General features: G+C 41.9%; 1 protein-coding gene across 1 annotated transcript in view; it reads right to left on the reverse strand.

The window, feature by feature from the left end:
* The window catches only part of LOC121546000 (espin-like), a 121,335-nt gene that overhangs the window by 91,420 nt on the left and 2,504 nt on the right, over positions 1-27,411 (reverse strand). Inside the window, exon 2 of the mRNA XM_041856957.2 lies at positions 12,664-12,857. Coding sequence (XP_041712891.2) covers positions 12,664-12,857 — 194 coding nt within the window. The remainder of the gene's footprint in view (positions 1-12,663; positions 12,858-27,411) is intronic.

Consider the following 27,411-nt stretch of genomic DNA (forward strand, 5'->3'; position numbering starts at 1 on the left):
GTATTTTTTTTGCATAGGTTATCTAAGCATACTTCTTTACCGGTTACATTTTCATTTTAATGAGGGTGTCATTCTGACTGTTGTAAATCACACATCTCAATATACTGCACTAACATGCCTAGGATATTACATTCAAATTACAACACAGTACCATAACACACATCAATACAAGGAACATATCATGGCATCAAAATGTATACACAAAAATATTACCATAAAAAGTGCCAAATTACATTTAAACCAAGTAAGGAAATGCGAGTCTTATTCAGTACATTTAGTAATTGCTTGCTTCTCTAAATTATAGCAAACATGCCAGCAAGCATGCCAGCTAAGATAGTTAGACAAGCTGATCAAACTTGATTAATAACTTGCTACCAAAACCTTTCAGGCTATGAGGTTTGGGATCCTACAAGTGCCTTCAGAAAGTATTCATACCCCTTTACTTATTCCACAGTGTTGTGTTACAGCCTGAATTCAAAATGGATTAAATAGATTTTTTTCCCCTCACCCATCTACACACAATGCCCCATAATGACAAAGTGAAAAAAAAGTTTTGCAAATGTATTGAAAATGAAATACAGACATCTCATTTACATAACTATTCACACCCATGAGTCAATACCTTGTAGAAGCACCTTTGGCAGTGATTACAGCTGTGAGTCTTTCTGGGCAAGAATCTAAGAGCTTTCCACACCTGGATTGTGCAACATTTGCCCATTATTATTTTCAAAATTCTTCAAGCTCTGTAAAATAGGTTGTTGATCATTGCTAGACAACCATTTCTAGGTCTTGCCATACATTTTCAAGTAGGTTTAAGTCAAAGCTAACTCGGCCACTCAGGAACATTCACTGTCTTCTTGGTAAGCAACTCCAGTGTAGATTTGGCCTTTTGTTTTAGGTTATTGTCCTGCTGAAAGGTGAAATCATCACCTAGTGTCTGGTGGAAAACAGACTGAACCAGGTTTTCCTCTAGGATTCTGCCTGTGAGTCGCTCCATTCTGTTTCTTTTTTATTCTGAAGAACTCCCCAGTCCTTAACGATTACAAGCATACCCATAACATGATGCAGCCACCACTATGCTTGAAAATATGGAGAGTGGTACTCAGTAATGTTTTGTATTGGTTTTGCCCCAAACATAACACTTTGTATTCAGGACAAAAAGTGAATTGCTTTGCCACATTTTTGACAGTATTACTTTAGCGCCTTGTTGCAAACAGGATGCATGTTTTGAATATTTAAAATTCTGTACAGGCTTCCTTTTTTTCACTGTCAATTAGGTTAGTATTTTGGAGTTACTACAATGTTGTTGATACATCCTCAGTTTTCTCCTATCACAGCCATTAAACTCTGTAACTGTTTTAAAGTCACCATTGGCCTCATGGTGAAATCCCTGAGCGGTTTCCTTCCTCTCCAGCAAATGAGTTAGGAAGGACGCCTGTATCTTTGTAGTGACTGGGTGTATTGATACACCATCCAAAGTGTAATTATTAACTTCACCATGCTCAAAGGGATTTTCAATGTCTGCTTTTTTTATCTATCAACAGGTGCCCTTCTTTGCAAGGCATTGGAAAACCTCCCTGGTCTTTGTGGTTGAATCTTTGTTTGAAATTCACTGCTCGACTGAGGGACCTTACAGATAATTCTATGTTTATTTATTTATTTTTTATTTCACCTTTATTTAACCAGGTAAGCCAGTTGTGAACACGTTCTCATTTACAACTGCGACCTGGCCAAGATAAAGCAAAGCAGTGCGATAAAAACAACAGAGTTACATATGGGGTAAAAAACAAAGTCAAAAAATACAACTGAAAATATATATACAGTGTGTGCAAATGTAGCAAGTTATGGAGGTAAGGCAATAAATAGGCTATAGTGCAAAATAATTACAATTAGTATTAACACTGGAATGCTAGATGTGCAAGAGATTATGTGCAAATAGAGATACTGGGGTGCAAAAGAGCAAAATAAATAACAATATAGGGATGAGTTAGTTGGGTGGGCTAATTTCAGATGGGCTGTGTACAGGTGCAGTGATCGGTAAGGTGCTCTGACAACTGATGCTTAAAGTTAGTGAGGGAGATAAGTGTCTCCAGCTTCAGAGATTTTTGCAGTTCGTTCCAGTCATTGGCAGCACAGAACTGGAAGGAATGGCGGCCAAAGGAGGTGTTGGCTTTGGGAATGACCAGTGAGATATACCTGCTGGAGCGCAGACTACGGGTGGGTGCTGCTATGGTGACCAATGAGCTAAGATAAGGCGGGGATTTGCCTAGCAGTGATTTATAGATGGCCTGGAGCCAGTGGGTTTGACGACGAACATGTAGTGAGGACCAGCCAACAAGAGCGTACAGGTCACAGTGGTGGGTAGTGTATGGGGCTTTGGAGACAAAACGGATGGCACTGTGATAGACTACATCCAATTTGCTGAGTAGAGTGTTGGAGGCTATTTTATAAATGACATCGCCGAAGTCAAGGATCGGTAGGATAGTCAGTTTTACGAGGGCATGTTTGGCAGCATGAGTGAAGGAGGCTTTGTTGCGAAATAGGAAGCCGATTCTAGATTTAACTTTGGATTGGAGATTCTTAATGCGAGTCTGGAAGGAGAGTTTACAGTCTAACCAGACACCTAGGTATTTGTAGTTGTCCACATACTCTAGGTCAGACCCGTCGAGAGTGGTGATTCTAGTCGGTGGGCGGGTGCCAGCAGCGTTCGATTGAAGAGCATGCATTTAGTTTTACTAGTGTTTAAGAGCAGATGGAGGCTACTGAAGGAGTGTTGTATGGCATTGAAGCTCGTTTGGAGGTTTGTTAACACAGTGTCCAATGAAGGGCCAGATGTATACAAAATGGTGTCGTCTGCGTAGAGGTGGATCTGAGAGTCACCAGCAGCAAGAGCGACATCATTGATAAACACGGAGATAAGAGTCGGCCCAAGAATTGAACCCTGTGGCACCCCCATAGAGACTGCCATAGGTCCAGACAACAGGCCCTCCGATTTGACACATTGAACTCTCTGAGAAGTAGTTGGTGAACCAGGCGAGGCAGTCATTTGAGAAACCAAGTCTATTTAGTCTGCCAATAAGAATGCAGTGGTTGACAGAGTCGAAAGCCTTGGCCAGGTCGATGAAGACGGCTGCACAGTACTGTCTATTATCGATCGCCGGTTATAACATCGTTTAGGACCTTGAGCGTGGCTGAAGTGCACCCATGACCAGCTCGGAAACCAGATTGCATAGCGGAGAAGGTACTGTGGGATTCGACATGGTCGGTGATCTGTTTGTTAACTTGGCTTTCAAATACTTTCGAAAGGCAGGGCAGGATGGATATAGGTCTGTAACAGTTTGGATCTAGAGTGTCACCCCCTTTGAAGAGGGGGATGACCGCGGTAGCTTTCCAATCTCTGGGGATCTCAGACGTTACGAAAGAGGTTGGACAGGCTAGTAATAGGGGTTGCGACAATTTCGGCGGCTAGTTTTAGAAAGAAAGGGTCCAGATTGTCTAGCCCAGCTGATTTGTAGGGGTCCAGATTTTGCAGCTCTTTCAGAACATCAGCTGTCTGAATTTGTGAAGGAGAAGCGGGGGGGGCATGGGCAAGTTGCAGCGGAGGGTGCAGAGTTGGTGGCCGGGGTAGTGGTAGCCAGGTGGAAAGCATGGCCAGCCGTAGCAAAATGCTTGTTGAAATTCTCGATTATTGTAGATTTATCGGTGGTGATAGTGTTTCCTAGCCTCAGTGCAGTGGGCAGCTGGAAGGAAGTGCTCTTATTCTCCATGTGTCCCAAAACTTTTTGGAGTTAGTGCTACAGGATGCAAATTTCTGTTTGAAAAAGTTAGCCTTTGCGTTCCTGACTGCTTGTGTATATTGGTTCCTAACTTCCCTAAAAAGTTGCATATCGCGGGGGCTATTTGATGCTAATGCAGTACGCCACAGGATGTTTTTGTGCTGGTCAAGGGCAGTCAAGTCTGAGGAGAACCAGGGGCTATATCTGTTCTTAGTTCTGTATTTTTTGAATGGGACATGTTTATTTAAGATTTGAGAGGAAATTACTTTTAAAAGAACAACTGGGCATCCTCTACTGACGGAATGAGATCTATATCCATCCAGGATACCTGGGCCAGGTCAATGTCAATTAGGAAGGCCTGCTCGCTAAAGTGTTTTAGGGAGCGTTTGACAGTGATGAGGGGTGGTCGTTTGACCGCGGACCCGTTACGGACGCAGGCAATAAGGCAGTGATCGCTGAGATCCTGGTTGATGACAGCGGAGGTGTATTTAGAGGGTAAGTTAGTCAGGATGATATCTATGAGGGTACCCATGTTTACAGATTTAGGGTTGTACCTGGTAGGTTCGTTGATAATTTGTGTGAGATTGAGGGCATCTAGTTTAGATTGTAGGATGGCCGGGGTGTTAAGCATATCCCAATTTAGGTCACCAAGCAATACGAACTCTGAGGATAGATGGGGGCCAATCAATTCACATATGGTGTCCAGGGCACAGCTGGGGGCTGAGGGGGGTCTGTAGCAAGCGGCAACAGTGAGAGACTTATTTCTGGAAAGGTGGATTTTTAGAAGTAGAAGCTCACGGTTTGGGCACAGACCTGGATAGTATGATAGAGCTCTGCAGGCTCTACAGTAGATTGCAACTCCACCCCCTTTGGCAGTTCTATCTAGACGGAAATTGTTATAGTTGGGGATGGACATTTCTGAATTTTTGGTGGCCTTCCTAAGCCAGGATTCAGACACTGCTAGAACATCAGGGTTGGCGGAGTGTGCTAACGTATGTGGGTACAGAGATGAGGTAGTCATTCAAAAATCATGTTAAACCCTTTTATTGCACACAGAGTGAGTCCATGCAACTTATGTGACTTGTTCAGCACATTTTTACTCCTTTATTTTATTTAACAGCTTCTACCCCCCAAAGCCATAAGACTCCTGAACAGCTAATCATGGCTACCTGGACTATTTGCATTGCCCCCCCTCTTTTACGCTGCTGCTACTCTGTTTATTATTTATGCATATTCACTAACTCTACCCACATGTACATATTACCGCAATTAACTGGCACATTGACTCTGTACCGGTACCCCCTGTATATAGCCTCCCTACTGTCATTTTATTTTACTGCTGCTCTTTAATTATTTGCTTCTTTCCATTTTTTACTTATCTATTTTTTTAACTTAACACTTTATTTTATTTTATTAAACTGCATTGTTGGTTAAGGGCTTGTAAGTAAGCATTTCACTGTAAGGTCTACACCTGTTGTATTTGGCGCGTGTGGCAAATACAATTTGATTTAGGCTTGCCATAACAAAAGGGGTTGAATACTTATTGACTCTAGAAATTTCAGCTTTTCATTTTTCATTAATATATATATTTTTAATTGAAAAACATAATTCTACTTTGACATTATGAAGTATTGTGTGTAGGCCAGAGACATAAAATATATATACAAATCGAAATGTAATGCATTTTAAATTCAGGCTGTAACGCAACACAATGTAGAAATGTGAAGGGGTGTGACTACTTTCTGAAGGCACTGTATCTGGCTGGCGAGCTAAAGCCAACTTCATAAAATTGCTAGGTGGCTAGTATTACAGAGAAACAAAACATTTGTTTTATTTATCAAGAAGCACTCAATAATGGCCCTCTGTAGCTCAGCTGGTAGAGCACGGCGCTTGTAACGCCAAGGTAGTGGGTTCGATCCCCGGGACCACCCATACACAAAAAAAAAAATAACAAAAAAAAAATGTATGCACGCATGACTGTAAGTCACTTTGGATAAAAGCGTCTGCTAAATGGCATATTAATTAATATTAATTGATCAGTGTGCCCCCTCCACAAAATACAGCTGACAGATCTTTTTTTATAAATAATGATAAAACGTGGGCTTAAAAATGAAGTTTCATTAATTTTTTCATCAGAAAAGTAGAAAAATAGGGCGAATCTGAGGGGGCACGTCCCCTTGTGCTCCTATGGGCATGACGCCTCTGGTCCAATTGCTTATCTCAAGGCCCAAACATTACACGGTTGTCTCTCTATGTTCTGCAAACATGCTCTTCATACATGACAGGCCTTCCCTTCTGCTATTTAATTGCTAATAAATCTGACACTAACACTGGTTGTAGTGGAACTGTGTGCTATTTCCAACCCTCTCCTTAATAACCACAATTTAACCGATGTTGACAGACAGCAGGTCTTTGATTGAATATCACACCCTGAGAGTGATTACTTTCCTAGTGATAGGGAGGGTTTAAGTTGGGCACTCAATGCTGCTTCTGCCTTGGCCTATGTCCATAACAATTGTAAGGCCATATGGCTCCATGTAGCACGGCTCCTCTGGTGCAACAGTGATTAACACCGACATTCATCTGGGGGTAATAACATTACACACAGACCTATCTCCCAATAAATGCCATACACAGAAATGAGATTCTACATTACAAAAAAACAGTGCACGATTGTCATGACAAATGTAGCTATGGGCAGGGGCCGTCCTACTTTATTCACAGATTATTTTATTTTTTAAAAGGGACAAAATCCATTCTTTAGTCCCTGGGGACAATTCAGCAAAAAATTGAGCAAATTTCATTTTGGTGTTCACACATTTTGGAAGTATTTCATTCTGGAGGTGTCTAGTTTACTCAATTGTTGCCAAAAATGCAAGGGTCAGATTCCCTGGCAACATCTTGCTCTCTAGAAAATCCCTTGTTAGCGTTGACAAAATACAAATTGCTAAATCAAAAAATACACTATGTGATATACACACACATACTGAGTGTACAAAACATTAAGATCACCTGCTCTTTCCATGACAGACTGGCCAGGTGAAAGCTATGGTGCCTTATTGATGTCACTTGTTAAATCCACTTAAAATCAGTGTAGATGAAGGGAAGGAGACAAGTTAAAGAAGGATTTTTAAGCCTTGAGACAATTGAGACATGGATTGTGTATGTGGATGCTCCTCAGAGGAAGAAGGGGAGCACCATCCTCAGTGAATTTAATAAAAATAAAAATTGTAAAACATTTAAAGTTATTCTTTTTAGATAAAACTATACTAAAATATAATCACGTCACCAAATAATTGATTAAAACACACTATTTTGCTATGAAGGTCTACAGTAGCCTCAACCGCACTCTGTAGGGTAGTACCATGGTGTAGCCGGAGGACAGCTAGCTTCCGTCCTCCTCTGGGTACATTTACTTCAATACAAAACCTAGGAGTCTCATGGTTCTCACCCCCTTCCATGAACTTACACAGCAATTATGACAGGTTGGAGGACGTCCTCCAACCTATCAGAGCTCTTGCAGCATGAACTGATGTTGTCCACCCAATCAAATGATCAGAGAATGAATCTAGTACTGAAACCATAAGCTACATCTAATTAGCACTGCAGCGCATAAAATGTGGTGAGTAGTTGACTCAAAGACAATAGTTGAACAGTTTTGAATAAATTAATTTATTCTAAAATGAAGGAGAAGCAAGAGAGATCGTTTCTTTTTCTTTTCTTACTTACTTAGCTAGCAAATGCAGCTAGCTAGTTTAGCCTACTCAAATGCCCTGCTCAAACAGAGAAATGCTATGTTAGCTAGCTGGCTATGACTATACAACACAACACTGGAACTCTTCCAATTCAAGGTAAGCTTTTGGTTTGACTAATTTATTGCCACCGGAGCCCAGCGGTTTAAGAGCTAAACTACGTACACTAACATTACTGCATGATTGTAGCGGGTTTACTAACGCGTTAGTTGTATTAGCTATGTTGACTATGACTTTAGCTAATATGGTGACAACGATGTAGCGGTTAGGAAAGTTTTTTTCCCACCTGGTCACATACAGCTGATGTGTTGTACATTGAAGTCCACAAGCGAAGGGAAAAGGTGAGAGGACGAGCGCGCATAGCTGTGAGAAGGAATACAACATGGCTGTTATGAGAGTGAAATGTGTTTACGCGTGATCAGGGGTGTATTCATTCCGCCGATTCTGTTGAAAAACGTTTCTTAAAACGGAAGCAAATGGAACAAAAATGGGGATAAACATACTTGAATTTGTCCAATAGAAACTCTTGTTTGCAACTGTCAGACTAATGATTACACCCTATATAAGATAGATGCAAGCAAGTGTGCAAGGCGGTATTGAATGTGTCACTGTCACCTCAAATTTCTCTCTCGACCTGTGCACCTACATTGTAAAACTTTCACTCATAGGCTAGGTTGTAGCAACCTCATGATGGGTATTAGGGGAAATTCGAGTATCATGTAGTAGCCTAAACCTACCACTGTTACATTGAACTGGGTGAATGGAATATGAATGACAATCTAATATGCTCTAATAGAAATAAGGCCATGCTCATAAAACAAATCAATTGTTCTCCCTCATCCTAAAATGCCACTGACAGATAGGATATACACGTATACAGTGCCTTGCAAAAGTATTCATCCCACTTGGCGTTTTTACTATTTTGTTGCATTACAACTTGTAATGTAAATTCATTTTTATTTGGAATTCATGTAATGGACATCCACAAAACAAGTGAAATGAAAAAAATTACTTGTTATAAAAAATTCTAAAAAATAAATAACTGAAAAATGGTGCGTGCATATGTATTCACCCCCTTTGCTATGAAGCCCCTAAATAAGATCTGGTGTGACCAATTACCTTCAGAAGTCACATAATTAGTTAAATAAAGTCCACCTGTGTGCAATCTAAGTGTCACATGATCTCAGTACACACACACGTTCTGAAAGGCCCCAGCGTCTGCAACACCACTAAGCAAGGGGCACCACCTAGCAAGCAGCACCATGAAGACCAAGGAGCTCTCCAAACAGGTCAGGGATGAAGTTGTGGAGAAATACAGATCAGGGTTGGGTTATAAAAAAGTATCAGAAACTTTGAACATCCCACGGAGCACCATTAAATCCATTACTAAAAAATTGAAAGAATATGGCACCACAAACCTGCCAAGAGAGTGAAGCATGGTGGTGGCATCATGCTGTGGGGATGTTTTTCCATCAGCAGGGACTGGGAAACTGGTCAGAATTGACGGAATGATGGACGGCGCTAAATACAGGGAAATTCTTGAGGGAAACCTGTTTCAGTCTTCCAGAGATTTGAGACTGGGACAGATGTTCACCTTCCAGCAGGACAATTACCCTAAGCATACTGCTAAAGCAACACTCGAGTGGTTTAAGGGGAAACATTTAAATATCTTGGAATGGCCTAGTCAAAGCCCAGACCTCAATCCAATTGAGAATTTCTGGTATGACTTAAAGATTGCTGTACACCAGCGGAACCCATCCAACTTGAAGGAGCTGGAGCAGTTTTGCCTTGAATAATGGGCATAAATCTCAGTGGCTAGATGTGCCAAGCTTATAGACATACCCCAAGAGACTTGCAGCTGAAATTGCTGCAAAAAGGTTGGTCTACAAAGTATTGACTTTGTTCTGTTTTTTTGTCTTATTTCTTGTTTGTTTCACAATAAAAAATATTTTGCATCTTCAAAGTGGTAGGCATGTTGTGTATTCCCCACCCCAAAAAAACTATTTTAATTCTAGGTTGTAAGGCAACAAAATAGGAAAAATGCCAAGGGGGGTGGGGAGAACAAGTATTTGACACACTGCCGATTTTGCAGGTTTTCCTACTTACAAAGCATGTAGAGGTCTGTCATTTTTATCATAGGTACACTTCAACTGTGAGAGACGGAATCTAAAACAAAAATCCAGAAAATCACATTGGATGATTTTTAAGTAATTAATTTGCATTTTATTGCATGACATAAGTATTTGAACACCTACCAACCAGTAAGAATTCCGGCTCTCACAGAACTGTTAGTTATTCTTTAAGAAACCCTCCTGTTCTCCACTCATTACCTGTATTAACTGCACATGTTTGAACTCGTTACCTGTATAAAATACACCTGTCCACACAATCAAACAGACTCCAACCTCTCCACAATGGCCAAGACCAGAGAGCTGTGTAAGGACATCAGGGATAAAATTGTAGACCTGCACAAGGCTGGGATGGGCTACAGGACAATAGGCAAGCAGCTTGGTGAGAAGGCAACAACGGTTGGCGCAATTATTAGAAAATGGAAGACGTTCAAGATGACGGTCAATCACCCTCAGTCTGGGGCTCCATGCAAGATCTCACCTCGTGGGGCATCAATGATCATGAGGAAGGTGAGGGATCAGCCCAGAACTACACGGCAGGACCTGGTCAATGACCTGAAGAGAGCTGGGACCACAGTCTCAAAGAAAACCATTAGTAACACACTACGCCGTCATGGATTAAAATCCTGCAGCGCACGCAAGGTCCCCCTGCTCAAGCCAGCGCATGACCAGGCCCGTCTGAAGTTTGCCAATGACCATCTGGATGATCCAGAGGAGGAATGGGAGAAGTTCATATGGTCTGATGAGACATAAATAGAGCTTTTTGGTCTAAACTCCACTCGCCGTGTTTGGAGGAAGAAGAAGGATGAGTACAACCCCAAGAACACCATCCCAACCGTGAAGCATGGAGGTGGAAACATTCTTTGGGGATGCTTTTCTGCAAAGGGGACAGGACGACTGCACCGTATTGAGGGGAGGATGGATGGGGCCATGTATCGCGAGATCTTGGCCAACAACCTCCTTCCCTCAGTAAGAGCATTGAAGATGGGTCGTGGCTGGGTCTTCCAGCATGACAACGACCCGAAACACACAGCCAGGGCAACTAAAGGAGTGGCTCCGTAAGAAGCATCTCAAGGTCCTGGAGTGGCCTAGCCAGTCTCCAGACCTGAACCCAATAGAAAATCTTTGGAGGGAGCTGATAGTCCGTATTGCCCAGCGACAGCCCCGAAACCCAAAGGATCTGGAGAAGGTCTGTATGGAGGAGTGGGCCAAAATCCCTGCTGCAGTGTGTGCAAACCTGGTCAAGACCTACAGGAAACGTATGATCTCTGTAATTGCAAACAAAGGTTTCTGTACCAAATATTAAGTTCTGCTTTTCTGATGTATCAAATACTTATGTCATGCAAAAAAATGCTCTCTGGTCTTGGCCATTGTGGAGAGGTTGGAGTCTGTTTGATTGTGTGGACAGGTGTATTTTATACAGGTAACGAGTTCAAACATGTGCAGTTAATACAGGTAATGAGTGGAGAACAGGAGGGCTTCTTAAAGAATAACTAACAGTTCTGTGAGAGCCGGAATTCTTACTGGTTGGTAGGTGATCAAATACTTATGTCATGCAATAAAATGCAAATTAATTACTTAAAAATCATCCAATGTGATTTTCTGGATTTTTGTTTTAGATTCCGTCTCTCACAGTTGAAGTGTACCTATGATAAAAATTACAGACCTCTACATGCTTTGTAAGTAGGAAAACCTGCAAAATCGGCAGTGTATCAAATACTTGTTCTCCCCACTGTATGTATGTATGCATGTATGTATGGTTTTTATTTGTCTTTTTATTACAGAAAACTGAGTCAAGGCAGTTGATTTTCTGCATGTAATACCCCAAAAATGCTGTGACTTCAGCTCTGTGTAAAATAGCAACGTACCTGTAACATATTATGTGGCAGAAACTGGTTTAAATCAACCCTGTTTAGACGTAATTTAAACCAAAAATATTACATGTGATGACATTGAACCAATGTGGAAAACTGATTGGATTTCAAAAAGTAATCAACATAAGGGAATTGTTAATTTCTTTCACTGAACTTTTAACCTAAATCCAATGACATTGTGACGTTTGTTGATTTCATGTTTAATTCACGTTAGTTGACAACAACCAAATGTAAATCAAAACTAGACGTCTGTGCCCTGTGGGTGGTGACTTCTAGGCGGAATGCCTAAGGCCCACAGTAGGCTACCAAGAAAGTGAAAAAGATGGCTGCCATGTCTTAGTGTGCACTTTAGGTCTAGATAGTGTTAGGTTAAGTTGAGCCTTAGGGAAAAGTTTATAGTAGAGGCGAGAGTTCGGTGTAGGGAAATTGTAAACAATAGGATAACATAAACAAAGTTCAAGTTCAAGGGGACAGGATAAGGACGAGTATTGGGTTGTGAAGTAAAGCTCGGCACAATGGTTAATGGCCCAGTGCAGTCAAAATTGAGTTTTTCCTGTGTTTTATATCATATTGTACAATAGCTGATGAAACTAACACTGTACAAGTGTGCAATTTTTTAACAGTCTTATTTCCTAATATTTGCTGGTTGAAAATACAATCTACACAGGACCTTCTAATCAGCAGGTTGGCATGGGTGAGAGTTTCAACTTTCCATGGTGATCTCACCATGCGGTAAATTGGTTAATTGACAGTTAAAAACTTCTGCCAATAACAGCTAGTTTTCAGTTTTCCGCTTCCCACTCATACCACTCCGACAGTCCTAGCAAAATTCTTACTTGAGAAATTGTTTTTTGCAAAAAAATAATTTTTGTGCGTTTTAAAAGGAAATCTATTACGCTAAGGTACTTAATTGTTACCCAGAAGTTATTTGATATTGATATAAAAACAATTGCATTTGGGCTTTAAGGTGACTATTGAGGTTGGGACTCTTATTTGGGTTAGCTTTAAGTGTTAGTAAGAAAAAAAATAACACTCACATCTCAAAATCCTGTCAGGGTTAGCCACATTAGCGCTGTGTGTGGATAATGGCTAGGTAAGTGGGGTAGCTTAGTATTAGCATTGGCACTCTTACTTTGGGATGTGTCCCAACAGGAGTCGGAGGGAGAGCAGGTCTCCCTTGGCAGCAGCATAGTGGACAGGCAGGGCCCCAGTCTCCGTGGACACCCCGGCATCAGCCTCCCCGCTCTTCAGCAGCCAATCAGTGATCTCGTGATGGCTGAACCGTGAGGAGAGGTGGAGAACGGTGGCGCCAGACCTATCCCGGTCCTGCAAAATCGTCGGGTTAGTTCAACGGTTACATCCTAGTAGTTGTCTAGATCAAGGACACGTGTTAGATCATGTACGCGTGTACAAAGGACTGGCCGATACAAGGTATACATTAGCACAAACCAATCAATTCACTGAACTCACTTCACCTTTATGTCAGGAACAAAAGAGTACCATTTCTAAACAACAAAATAGCTCCATACAGCATTAAAAAAGATGACATTGACCATCATTATGCTCTGTATTCAAGTCTGCCTGAAACGGATTCAAGTCATTTAAAAACAGATATGAAACCATTATGGAAAAGAGATGGGGTAAACCTGATAAATAAGGCTGCTACTTAATATTTTGAATGCACTGCAGCCTCAATTAGGCTAGCAAACGTTAGCTAGTTAGGCTAATTGAGGCTGCAGTGCGTTCAGAATGTTAAGTAGCAGCTTCTCCCGGTTTGTATATGTATTTATTAGGGATCCCCATTGGCTGCTGCCAAGGCAGCAGCTACTCTTCCTGGGGTCCAAACACATTAAGGCACTTACATCACACATAAAACAAAAAAGATAAAACAGTACATTATTACGCCACTACATATCTGCAATACAAATTGTATAATACTACCAAACAACAATATTGCAGTGTGTGTGTGTGTAGAGTGTGTGTGTGCGTATGCGTGTCTTCACAGACCCCGCTGTTCCATAAGGTGTATTTGTATCCGTTTTCTTTTATCAATCAGATTCTACTGCTTGCATCAGTTACTTGATGTGGAATAGAGTTCCATGTAGTGCTGTGCGCCTCCCAGTTCTTGACTTGGGGATTGTGAAGAGACCTCTGGTGGTATGTCTTGTGGGGTATGCATGGGTGTGTGCTAATAGTTTAAAACAGACACCTCGGTGCATTTCAGCATGTCAACATTTCTTACAAAAACAAGTAGTGATGAAGTCGATCTCTCCTCCACTTTGAGCAATGAGCGATTTACATGCATATTATTAATGTTAACTCTCCATGTACATTTAAGGGCCAGCCGTGCTGCCCTGTTCTGAGCCAATTGTAATTTGAGGTCCCTCTTTGTGGCACCTGACCACATGACTGAACAGTAGTCCAGGTGCAACAAAATTAGGGCCTGTAGGACCTGCCTTGTTGATAATGTTATTAAGGCAGAGCAGCATTTTATTATGGACAGACTTCGCCCCATCTTAGCTACTGTTGTATCAACATGTTTTGACCATGACAGTTTACAACCCAGGGTTACTCCAAGCAGTTTAGTCACCAACTTGCTCAATTTCCACATTATTTATTACAAGATTTAGTTGAGGTTTAGGGTTTAGTGAATGATTTGTCCTAAATACAATGCTTTTAGCTTTAGTCCTAAATATTTCTAACTTATTCCTTGCCACCCATTCTGAAACTAACTGCAGCTCTTTAAGTGTTGCAGTAATTTCAGTTGCTGTAGTAGCTGACGTGTATGGTGTTGAGTCATCCGTATACATAGACACACTGGCTTTACTCAAAATTTGAATAAAGTAAAGGGCCTAGACAGCTGCCCTGGGGAATTCCTGATTCTACCTGGATTATGTTGGAGAGGCTTCCATTAACGAACCCCCTCTGTTCTGTTAAACAGGTAACTCTTTATTCACAATATAGCAGGGGGTGTAAAGCCATAACACATACGTTTTTCCATCAGCAGACTATGATTGATAACGTCAAAAGCTGCACTGAAGTCTAACAAAACAGCTCACACAATCTTTTTGTCATACATTTCTCTCAGCCAGTCAGTCATTTGTCTAAGTGCCGTACTTGTTTAATGTCCTTCCCTATAAGCGTGCTAAAAGTCTGTTGTCAATTTGTTTACAGTAAAATAGCATCAAAACAATTTTTACTAAGGGTTGGTAACAGGCTGATCGGTCGGCTATTTGAGCCAGTAAAGGGGGCTTTACTATTCTTGGATAGTGGAATGACTAGAAAGGGCACACACATTCTAGAAGGCTTAGATTGAAGATATGGTTTGATGCAGTCAAGACAAGTACTTCATACTCATATTTGATGATAAATAACCTAGCTATTGTAGCTATTAGTTGACTATAGCGCGAGTCGGCTTGGTTGGTTGCTGTCGTCTCCCCCGCTCTACTTCCTGCGTCACTTGCTCACAGTCCGACCCCTCCCCGCCTGCTAGAGCAGCACCTCTCTCCCTCTCGCGCTTTATCAGCTCCTGTTAATAAAGTAGCTTACAAAATTACTTTTCTGCTGCTTTCATCACATTTACCGTTAATACCCATAATTTCTAATCTACGATGTTTGTTTGCTTACGGTAATTTCTGTTAATGCATGTAATATATGATTATTATTATTATTATATAGTCTTACCGCTGTCATTGTAGGAGTGGACACATTGTTTGCAGAGCGCACAACCTAGGCAACACTTGTGAGAAAAAAAGTTGTGGTTTATTTCATTCCATTTACGAGATGTCAATTTATTCATTGTCTTTTGTTTGGAGCGCTTCTGTCAATCTTGAGTAAGGACACGCACCTTATTACGCATAGAAAAAGGCCTAGGCTACCTGGCCTGCGCGCAAATGTAGGCCTATAAAAATGTGCCCATTTGGGGATCTGATACTATTTCTGATTGTCTTAAAACTGACTATCACTGTGTAGCTTTTGAAATAAAAAAAATTATTTGCCTCAAAACAGCCAGGAAACAAAGTCTGTTTTTACATCCATTGAGAAAGAAATTCCTCAACGTAGCCTATTTGAAAAACATCTTTCCAGCGCCCTACTTTTCGATAACCACTCAGAGAAAGAGAAAAAAAAAGTAATGCTCTGATCCGGTGGAAACGTCATAAAAATAGGCCTTTGATTACTTTTTAATCCTTACCTTGTTACTTCTTATCCCTTGCGCAAATAGTCTACAGCTGTGTCTGTCTGTCCGGAGCTCACTGGCACAGGAAACTGAGGGCCCAAAATATGTAATACAATGTTGCAAGTTTGCTAACACGATCAGGCTAGTTAATACAATGTTTCAAGTTCCTTGCAGACAGGCCATGCGGACAGGTTTTGTTTCTTCTGGTTAGGCTATATTGATCTCTGGCTCCCTCTTTATTAATATATATTAGTCGCAGTGCTTAAAGCATCAGACAAGATCAGTAGCCTATATATAGTTGATTTTATTCAAAACGTCGTGTATTTTTCCATAGACACACACTATTTAAAATGTTAACCAACCGATTGGGCGAAAGAACAGACGACTCTCGGTCAACCAAGATTTTTTTTGGGGGGTCGAGGACAGCCGTAGTTTCATCATTCCATCCCCATACCGTTTATTGCAACACATTGACATTTCTGTTTCATGTTTGATAGACCTGCGATACATTTTCATTTAGCCAACCATTTCTTACCCTCGGAGTGGCGTGAGGTTTATTGTGCGAATGAATGTTCACAAGACTCATGGAGGTAGAAGTTCTGTTTATTTAATTAAATGTATGGTTTCCTTTGTTCATATTTCCTGGGTTATGTCGGAGTTCCATGCGTCTGTGTCCCATAGCTGCATTCAAAACTGGGAAATCTCCGACTTCAGTGCGTTCAAGACAACTGGGAACTCGTGTCGTGACTTGACTAACATTAAATCTGAAGACTGTTATTTCTCTAATTAACTATGTTTAATTAATTGTTACCCAATTAAAATTAATCATGTAACAATTAACTCATTAGGATCTGGGGCACCACGAGAGCGGTTCTTTAAAGAGTTACCATCTCCCAAATTAAACTCTAAAAAAGGTCTTTACCTATCACATCTATAAACAGTCAACTTATTAAATCATAACCTCGTATCATATTCTGAACAGTCATAACCTCGTTGCATCTGCAAAAACCTGAGCCTTACTTATGATTCAGTACTACACAAATTGGTTTAATTATTTATTTAATAGCTAATTGAAATGGGAACACAGTATAAAAACACACACTCTGCACCGGTTATTGACTGGAGACTTAATAAATTGAAAACAGGTCCCTAGCGGAATGACAACATGGGTGCTAGTTAAAGAAGCGATGGAGAGGGAGAGAGAGACTCAACATTGCCACATTCAGAATCTACTCTCTCCTACAGTAACCATATACTTTGCACACAAACCACCACACGCTTTGAGCAAGTACTACTGAATGTATTTACGTGAAATGCCTGGGTTCGCTGGGGATCTCTCAGTGAACGGGGCAGCCTTGGAAAGGGGGTTGGGCCCTTTCGCGGCACGCTTGTAAGGCTCTGATTGTCCGAAATGGTTCCAACAACTCTTCTCCTGTTGTCCTTCTTCGTAGTTGTCCGGTGACTTGTCGTGTAGTCCTGAACAGAACTAAAGAGTTGATTATCCTTCCATTCGCTCTTGAAGATGCTTCTTTGAAGATAGGCTTGCCAGCCGTATCGATGGTTCCCCAGTGGGGTGATGAGAGTAGCATAACACGATGGTTTGAACAGAGTAACAGGATGGTCCAACTTAAATGAAATTCTTAGAATAATAGTGAAGACAAAAATATGAAATGTAGTAACAAAAAATTGTTAAACAAATCAAAATATTTGAGATTTTTCAAATAGCCATCCTTTGCCTTGATGACAGCTTTGCACACTTTTGGCATTCTCTCAACCAGCTTCGCCTGGAATGCTTTTCCAACAGTCTTGAAGGATTTCCCACATATACTGAGCACTTGTTGGCTGCTTTTCCTTCACTCAGCGTTCCAACTCATCCTAAACCATCTCAATTGAGTTGAGGTCGGGTGATTGTGGAGGCCAGGTCATCTGATGCAGCACTCCATCACTCTTATTCTTGGTCAAGTAGCCCTTACACAGCCTGGAGGTTTTGGGTCATTGTCCTCTTGAAAAACAAATTATATCCCATCTGGGTTGGGCTCAGTGGGACTGGCGTATCACTGCAGAATGCTGTGGTAGCCATGCTGGTTAAGTGAGCCTTGAATTCTAAATAAAATCACAGACAGTGTCACCAGCAAAGCACCCCCACACCATCACACCTCCTCCTCCATGCTTCACGGTGGGAACCACACATGCAGAGATCATCCGTTCACCTACTCTGCGTCTCACAAAAGACACAGCGGTTGGAACCAAAAATCTCAAATTTTTTCTCCGATCTAAAATGTCCATTGCTCGTGTTTCTTGGCCCAAGCAGGTCTCTTCTTCTTATTAGTGTCCTTTAGTAGTGGTTTCTTTGCAGCAATTCGACCATGAAGGCCTGATTCACGCAGTCTCCTCTGAACAGTTGATGTTGAGATGTGTCTGTTACTTGAACTCTTTGAAGCATTTATTTGGGCTGCAATCTGAGGTGTAGTTAACTTATCCTCTGCAGCAGAGGTAACTCTGGGTCTTCCTTTCCTGTGGCGGTCCTCATGAGAGCCAGTTTCATCATAGCACTTGATGGTTTTTGCGACTGCACTTGAAGAAACCTTCAAAGTTCTTGACATTTTCCAGATTGACTGACCTTCATGTCTTAAAGTAATGGACTGTTGTTCCTCTTTGATTATTTGAGCTGTTCTTGCCATATACCAAATAGTGCTATCTTCTGTATACCACCCCTACCTTGTCACAACACAACTAATTGGCTCAAACACATTGAGGAAATAAATTCCACAAATTGACTTTTAACAAGGCACACCTGTTAATTGCAATGCATTCCAAGTAACTACCTCATGAAGCTGGTTGAGAGAATGCCAAGAGTGTGCAAAGCTGTCATGAAGGCAAAGGGTGGCTACTTTGAAGAACCTCAAATTGAAAATATATTTTGATTTGTTTAACAGTGTTTTGGTTACTACATGATTCCATGTGTTATTTCATAGTTTTGATGTCTTCACTATTATTCTACAATGTAGAAAATAGTTAAAAGAAAAGAAAAACCCTGGAATGAGTATGTGTGTCCAAACTTTTGACTGGTACTGTATATTTTTTTACTTGACTTGAGACTGAAACTTGTGACTCGACTCGCTCTTAGACTTGGACTTGATTCGAGTCTTGACCCATTCTACTTGGGACTTGGGCCTTGTGACTTGCTTGTGACTCTAATAATAGTGACTTGGTCCCACCTTGGGCTGTTACGGTGACCGTATTACCGCCACACCGGCGGTCACGAATCATGAAGGCAGTGAAATTCCACGTGACCGTTTAGTCAAGTTAATTAGCCTTTTCCAAACGCTGCTGATGGTCATTAGTAGCCTACCAAACTTGATAACAGCCTAGTACTCCATTGTCCCTCTAATCACTCCGACGTCAATGCAAATGTAATCGAAAATCTAATGAAACACTTCATGAGAGCCCATGAGCTCATGTTGCACAACATTTCTACTGTGAGGGAAAAAAAGTATTTGATCCTCTGCTGATTTTGTACATTTGCCCACTGACAAAGACATGATCAGTCTATAATTTTAATGGTAGGTTTATTTGAACAGTGAGAGACAGAATCACAAAAAAAATCCAGAAAAACGCATGTCAAAAATATTATAAATTGATTTGCATTTTAATGAGGGAAATAAGTATTTGATCCCTCTGCAAAACATGACTTAGTACTTGGTGGCAAAACCCTTGTTGGCAATAACAGAGGTCAGACGTTTCTTGTAGTTGGCCACCAGGTTTGCACACATCTCAGGAGAGATTTTGTCCCACTCCTCTTTGCAGATCTTCTCCAAGTCATTAAGGTTGAGGCTGACGTTTGGCAACTCGAACCTTCAGCTCCCTCCTCAGATTTTGTATGGGATTAAGGTCTGGAGACTGGCTAGGCTACTCCAGGACCTTAATGTGCTTCTTCTTGAGCCACTCCTTTGTTGCCTTGGCCGTGGGTTTTGGGTCATTGTCATGCTGGAATACCCATCCACGACCCATTTAATGCCCTGGCTGAGGGAAGGAAGTTCTCACCCAAGATTTGACGATACATGGCCCTGTCGATCGTCCCTTTGATGCGGTGAAGTTGTCCTGTCCCCTTTGCAGAAAAACACCCCCAAAGCATAATGTTTCCACCTCCATGTTTGACGGTGGGAATGGTGTTCTTGGGGTCATAGGCAGCATTCCTCCTCCTCCAAACACGGCGAGTTGATGCCAAAGAGCTCGATTTTGGTCTCATCTGACCACAACACTTCCACCCAGTTCTCCTCTGAATCATTCAGATGTTCATTGGCAAACTTCAGACGGGCCTGTATATGTGCTTTCTTGAGCAGGGGGACCTTGCGGGCGCTGCAGGATTTCAGTCCTTCATGGCGTAGTGCGTTACCAATTGTTTTCTTGGTGACTATGGTCCCAGCTGCCTTGTGATCATTGACAAGATCCTCCCGTGTTCTGGGCTGATCCCTCACCTTCCTCATGATCATTGCAACTCCACGAGGTGAGATCTTGCATGGAGCCCCAGGCAGAGGGAGATTGACAGTTCTTTTGTGTTTCTTCCATTTGCGAATAATCGCACCAACTGTTGTCACCTTCTCACCAAGCTGCTTGGCGATGGTCTTGTAGCCCATTCCAGCCTTGTGTAGGTCTACAATCTTGTCCCTGACATCCTTGGAGAGCTCTTTGGTCTTGGCCATGGTGGAGAGTTTGGAATCTGATTGATTGATTGCTTCTGTGGACAGGTGTCTTTTATACAGGTAACAAGCTGAGATTAGGAGCACTCCCTTTAAGAGTGTGCTCCTAATCTCAGCTCTTTACCTGTATAAAAGATACCTGGGAGCAGGAAATCTTTCTGATTGAGAGGGGGTCAAATACTTATTTCCCTCATTAAAATGCAAATCAATTTATAACATTTTTGACATGCGTTTTTCTGGATTTTGTTGTTGTTATTCTGTCTCTCACTGTTCAAATAAACCTACCATTAAAATTACAGACTGATCATTTCTTTGTCAGTAGGTAAACGTACAAAATAAGCAAGGGATCAAATACTTTTTTCCCCTCACTGTATACGCTATGCAATTGCGTGAGAAAACAGTGATGGCCTCTTTTTAAGAGTATCCTATCAGCTTTCTATAGGCTAGGCCTACTATATTTATTTCTCAACTTTCCTAATATGAAGCTCATTGCTTCTCTTTACAACAGGAGTATAGCCTACCTGGCTGACATTAAAATGAACCACGTGAAAAGCATCCTCCATTCTCTATTTAAGTGCATAGATGACATTTGTTTTTCCCGCTGCCCCTGTTTCGAGAATAGACCATTATCATGCACCTTTCGAAATCAAAACAAAATTTCACATATCATTTGGTATATGTAAAGACAAGATTAAATCAAGAATAGTGTGATGGTGACAATATTAGCCTATCACTTGTGAATGATGCCCAGTTTAAGGCAAACAGCGCATTATTTTGGGGGGGACTTTTTCTAAGTCATAGTCGCACACCTCATGTAGCCTAGCCCATAGGCCTATATGTTTTAATAAGGTTTGTATCACAACTAAAGTGACCAAATAACTTCTTAAAAATGAAGCATATTAATCCGCTTTACAACAGGTATAGAGCCTAACTGGCATAAATCCGCAGCGCGTGAGTTTCAAGTTCGGGGAAGATCATTTTCACCATAAAAATGCACCTTTATAATAATAGGAATACATGCATAAATCACATTTGAGAATGATGTTTTCCTGCTAATGGAACATTCGCAGTTAAAGCCTACTGCCGTATGCACATTGCTGCACTTATGTGAAGAAATAGCCTAATAGTTTATCAACATTTTAAACTAAACGTTCTCATCTTTTGCATCAGGATCATTGCTTAAAACAGATTTTTTTATGCTAGCGATGTATTAATTTGTGATCTATCGCATCCCACAACTTTCCCAGACATTGTTTGGAATATTTATTTCTAGCACAGAATAGGTCAACTTTTGTACTATGGGGGATAGCAGATGTGGACAGGTCTTCCAATATAGTGCATTCGGAAAGTATTTAGACCCCTTGACTTTTTCCACATTTTGTTATGTTACGGCCTTATTCTAAAATGGATTAAATTGTTCCCCCCCCTCAATCCACACACACAATAATGACAAAGGAAAAACAGGTAAAAAAAAAAAAAAAAACATTTACATAAGTATTCAGACCCTTTCCTGAGTAAATTTGTTGAAGCACCTTTGGCAGCAATTACAGCCTCAAGTCTTCTTGGGTGTGACACTACAAGCTTGGCACACCTGTATTTGGGGAGTTTCTCCCATTCTTCTCTGCAGATCCTCTCAAGCTCGATCAGGTTGGATGGGGAGCGTCGTTGCACAGCTATTTTCAGGTCTCTCCAGCGATGTTCGATCGGGTTCAAGTCCGGGCTCTGGCTGGGCCACTCAAGGACATTCAGAGACTTGTCCAGAAGCCACTCCTGCATTGTCTTGGCTGTGTGCTTAGGGTTGTGGTCCTGTTGTAAGGTGAACCGTCACCCCAGTCGGAGGTCCTGAGCGCTCTCGAGAAGGTTGTCATCAAGGATCTCTGTACTTTGCTCCGTTCATCTTTCCCTGGATTCTGACTAGTCTCCCAGTCTCTGCCGCTGAAAAACATCCCCACACCATGATGCTGCCACCACCATGCTTCACCGTAGGGATTGTGCCAGGTCTCCTCCAGACGTGACGTTTGGCATTCAGGCCAAATAGTTTAATCTTGGTTTCATCAGACCAGAGAATGTGAAAGTGGGCCATCATGTGCTTTTTACTGAGGAGTGGCTTCCATCTGGCAACGCTACCATAAAGGCCTGATTGGTGGAGTGCTGCAGAGATGGGAGAACCTTCCAGAAGGACAACCATCTCCACAGAGGAACTCTGGAGCTCTGTCAGAGTGACCATAGGATTCTTGGTCACCTCCCTGACCAAGGCCCTTCTCCCACGATTGCTCAGTTTGGCCGGGCGGCCAGCTCTAGGAAGAGTCTTGGTGGTTCCAAACTTATTCCATTTAAAAATGGAGAACATGGTGTTCTTGGGGACCTTCAATGCTGCAGAAATGTTTTGGTACCCTTCCCCAGATCTGTGCTTCAACACAATCCTGTCGTCTCGGAGCTCTATGGACAATTCCTTCGAACTCGTGGCTTGGTTTTTTAATTTGCATTTTATTGCATGACAAAAGTATTTGATCACCTACCAACCAGTAAGAATTCCGGCTCTCACAGACCTGTTCGTTTTTCTTTAAGAAGCCTCCACTCATTACCTGTATTAACTGCACCTGTTTGAACTCGTTACCTGTATAAAAAGACACCTGTCCACACACTCAAACAGACTCCAACCTCTCCACAATGGCCAAGACCAGAGAGCTGTGTAAGGACATCAGGGATAAAATTGTAGACCTGCACAAGGCTGGGATGGGCTACAGGACAATAGGCAAGCAGCTTGGTGAGAAGGCAACAAAAGAAAATGGAAGTTCAAGATGACGGTCAATCACCCTCGGTCTGGGGCTCCATGCAAGATCTCACCTCGTGGGGCATCAATGATCATGAGGAAGGTGAGGGATCAGCCCAGAACTACACGGCAGGACCTGGTCAATGACTTGAAGAGAGCTGGGACCACAGTCTCAAAGAAAACTATTAGTAACACTACGCCGTCATGGATTAAAATCCTGCAGTGCACGCAAGGTCCCCCTGCTCAAGCCAGCGCAGGTCCAGACCAGTCTGAAGTTTGCCAATGACCATCTGGATGATCCAGAGGAGGAATGGGAGAAGGTCATGTGGTCTGATGAGACAAAAATAGAGCTTTTTGGTCTAAACTCCACTCGCCGTGTTTGGAGGAAGAAGAAGGATGAGTACAACCCCAAGAACACCATCCCAACCATGAAGCATGGTGGTGGAAACATCATTCTTTGGGGATGCGTTTCTGCAAAGGGGACAGGACGACTGCACCGTATTGAGGGGAGGATGGATGGGGCCATGTATCGCGAGATCTTGGCCAACAACCTCCTTCCCTCAGTAAGAGCATTGAAGATGGGTCGTGGCTGAGTCTTCCAGCATGACAACGACCCGAAACACACAGCCAGGGCAACTAAGGAGTGGCTCCGTAAGAAGCATCTCAAGGTCCTGGAGTGGTCTAGCCAGTCTCCAGACCTGAACCCAATAGAAAATCTTTGGAGGGAGCTGAAAGTCCGTATTGCCCAGCGACAGCCCCAAAACCTGAAGGATCTGGAGAAGGTCTGTATGGAGGAGTGGGCCAAAATCCCTGCTGCAGTGTGTGCAAACCTGGTCAAGACCTACAGGAAACGTAGGATCTCTAATTGCAAACAAAGGTTTCTGTACCAAATATTAAGTTCTGCTTTTCTGATGTATCAAATACTTATGTCATGCAATAAAATGCAAATTAATTGCTTAAAAATCATACAATGTGATTTTCTGGATTTTTGTCTCTCACAGTTGATTCCGTCTCTCGCAGTTGAAGTGTACCTATGATAAAAATTACAGACCTCTACATGCTTTGTAAGTAGGAAAACCTGCAAAATCAGCAGTGTATCAAATACTTGTTCTCCCCACTGTATGTAAATAAGGTATGTTTTTTATTTTTAATAAATCTGCTAAAATTTCAAAAACCTTTATGGTGTATTATTCTGTGTAGAATGATGAGGATTTGTATTTATTTAAATCAATTTTAGGATAAGGCTGTAACGTAACAAAACACTTTCCGAATGCACTGTATCTTCAATATGCACCTCGGAATTGGATAAGGACGCGCGCAGTTGCGACCCCGATGTGTCCGTCTTCACTTGAGAAAGACCCGATCACGTGACGGAGAGCCATGTGACAGAGGTGTTCTGCACGCAGCCGGGAGAAGGGAATTATAATATTTAGCCCAAGGGCACAACGGCCACAAAAGCCATGGATTTTTTTAGGGGGTATTACAGCCACACAAAGGGGATACTGCCGGGAAATTCGAGGCATTACCAAGTGCTTGTCAAATTGAGAATGAGAGACTGATGAAGTATGTACAGCCTGTGCAAAAAACTAAGCAGAGCTCATGCCTTTCACGCAACTTTTTAAAAAATCATTAGTGGCACATCATGCAGCCTTAGAATGAATTAAAAATCTAAACATATAGGCCAACATTTGTATCACAACTAAATTACATAAAGAACTCCAAATTAAGCATATAGGAGTCCCTGTTTCTTTGTTAAATCGCTCAACACAGAACAGCCGCACTCCGTTGAGAAAATATCCTTTCTATTTTAAATCAGCTATGTTCAATTGTATTTATTAGGGATCCCCATTAGCTGCTGCCAAGGCCATAACACGTTTTTCCAGCAGCAGACTATGATCGATAATCTCAAAAGCCACACTGAAGTCTAACAAAACAGCCCCCACAATATATTTTACCTCAATTTCTCTCAGCCAATCAGTAATTTGTGTCAGTGCGGTGCTTTTTGAATGTCCTTCCCTATAACCATGCTTAAAGTCTGTTGTAAATTTGTTTACTGTACAAAAGCATTGCATCTGGTCAAACAAATTTTTTCCAGAAGTTTACTAAGGGTTGGTAAAAGTCTGATTGGTCAGCTATTTGAGCCAGTAAAGGGGGCTTTACTATTCTTGGGTAGCGGAATGACTTTTGCTTCCCTCCAGGCCTAAGGGCACACACTTTCTAGTAGGCTTAGATTGAAGACATGCAAATAGGAGTGGCAATATCGTCCGCTATTATCCTCAGTAATTTTCCATCCAGGTTGTCAGACCCCGATAGCTTGTCATTGTTGATAGACAATTTTTTCACAACTTCCACACTCACTTTACGGAATTCAAATTTCATAATTTGGTCAGATATACAGTGAGGGAAAAAAGTATTTGATCCCCTGCTGATTTTGTACGTTTGCCAACTGACAAAGAAATGATCAGTCTATAATTTTAATGGTAGGTTTATTTGAACAGTGAGAGACAGAATAACAACAAAGAAATGTAGAAAAACGCATGTCAAAAATTTTATAAATTGATTTGCATTTTAATGAGGGAAATAAGTATTTGACCACCTCTCAATCAGAAAGATTTCTGGCTCCCAGGTATCTTTTATACAGGTAACGAGCACACTCTTAAAGGGAGTGCTCCTAATCTCAGCTTGTTACCTGTATAAAAAGACACCTGTCCACAGAAGCAATCAATCAAATTCCAAACTCTCCACCATGGCCAAGACCAAAGAGCTCTCCAAGGATGTCAGGGACAAGATTGTAGACCTACACAAGGCTGGAATGGGCTACAAGACCATCGCCAAGCAGCTTGGTGAGAAGGTGACAACAGTTGGTGCGATTATTCGCAAATGGAAGAAACACAAAAGAACTGTCAATCTCCCTCTGCCTGGGGCTCCATGCAAGATCTCACCTCGTGGAGTTGCAATGATCATGAGAATGGTGAGGAATCAGCCCAGAACTACACGGGAGGATCTTGTCAATGATCTCAAGGCAGCTGGGACCATAGTCACCAAGAAAACAATTGGTAACACACTACGCCGTGAAGGACTGAAATCCTGCAGCGACCGCAAGGTCCCCCTGCTCAAGAAAGCACATATACATGCCCATCTCAAGTTTGCCAATGAACATCTGAATGATTCAGAGGAGAACTGGGTGAAAGTGTTGTGGTCAGTTGAGACCAAAATCGAGCTCTTTGGCATCAACTCAATTCGCCGTGTTTGGAGGAGGAGGAATGCTGCCTATGACCCCAAGAACACCATCCCCACCATCAAACATGGAGGTGGAAACATTGTGCTTTGGGGGTGTTTTTCTGCTAAGGGGACAGGACAACTTCACCGCATCAAAGGGACGATGGACGGGGCCATGTACCGTCAAATCTTGGGTGTGAACCTCCTTCCCTCAGCCAGGGCATTGAAAATGGGTCGTGGATGGGTATTCCAGCATGACTATGACCCAAAACACACAGCCAAGGCAACAAAGGAGTGGCTCAAGAAGAAGCACATTAAGGTCCTGGAGTGGCCTAGCCAGTCTCCAGACCTTAATCCCATAGAAAATCTGTGGAGGGAGCTGAAGGTTCGTTGCCAAACGTCAGTCTCGAAACCTTAATGACTTGGAGAAGATCTGCAAAGAGGAGTGGAACAAAATCCCTCCTGAGATGTGTGCAAACCTGGTTGCCAACTACAAGAAACGTCTGACCTCTGTGATTGCCAACAAGGGTTTTGCCACCAAGTACTAAGTCATGTTTTGCAGAGGGGTCAAATACTTATTTCCCTCATTAAAATGCAAATCAATTTATAACATTTTTGACATGCGTTTTTCTGGATTTTTTTGTAGTTATTCTGTCTCTCACTGTTCAAATAAACCTACCATTAAAATTATAGACTGATCATGTCTTTGTCAGTGGGCAAACATACAAAATCAGCAGGGGATCAAATACTTTTTTCCCCCTCACTGTATATTATCAAGCATTTCACACATATTATCCAGATCCTAACTGTTAGCACTTCGTGGCCTATAGCAGCTTCCCATAAGAATGGGCTTTAGGTGAGGCAGATGAACCTGTAGCCAGATTACTTCAACAGTATTTAACATGAGATCCTCTCTAAGCTTTACAGGAATGTGGTTCTGAATATAGACCGCAACACCGCCCCCGTTGGCATTTCTGCATTCTTCATAGTATAAAATAACGCCACAGAATT

This window comes from Coregonus clupeaformis, chromosome 30 (genome assembly GCF_020615455.1).
Source record: "Coregonus clupeaformis isolate EN_2021a chromosome 30, ASM2061545v1, whole genome shotgun sequence".
NCBI classification, from domain to species: domain Eukaryota; kingdom Metazoa; phylum Chordata; class Actinopteri; order Salmoniformes; family Salmonidae; genus Coregonus; species Coregonus clupeaformis.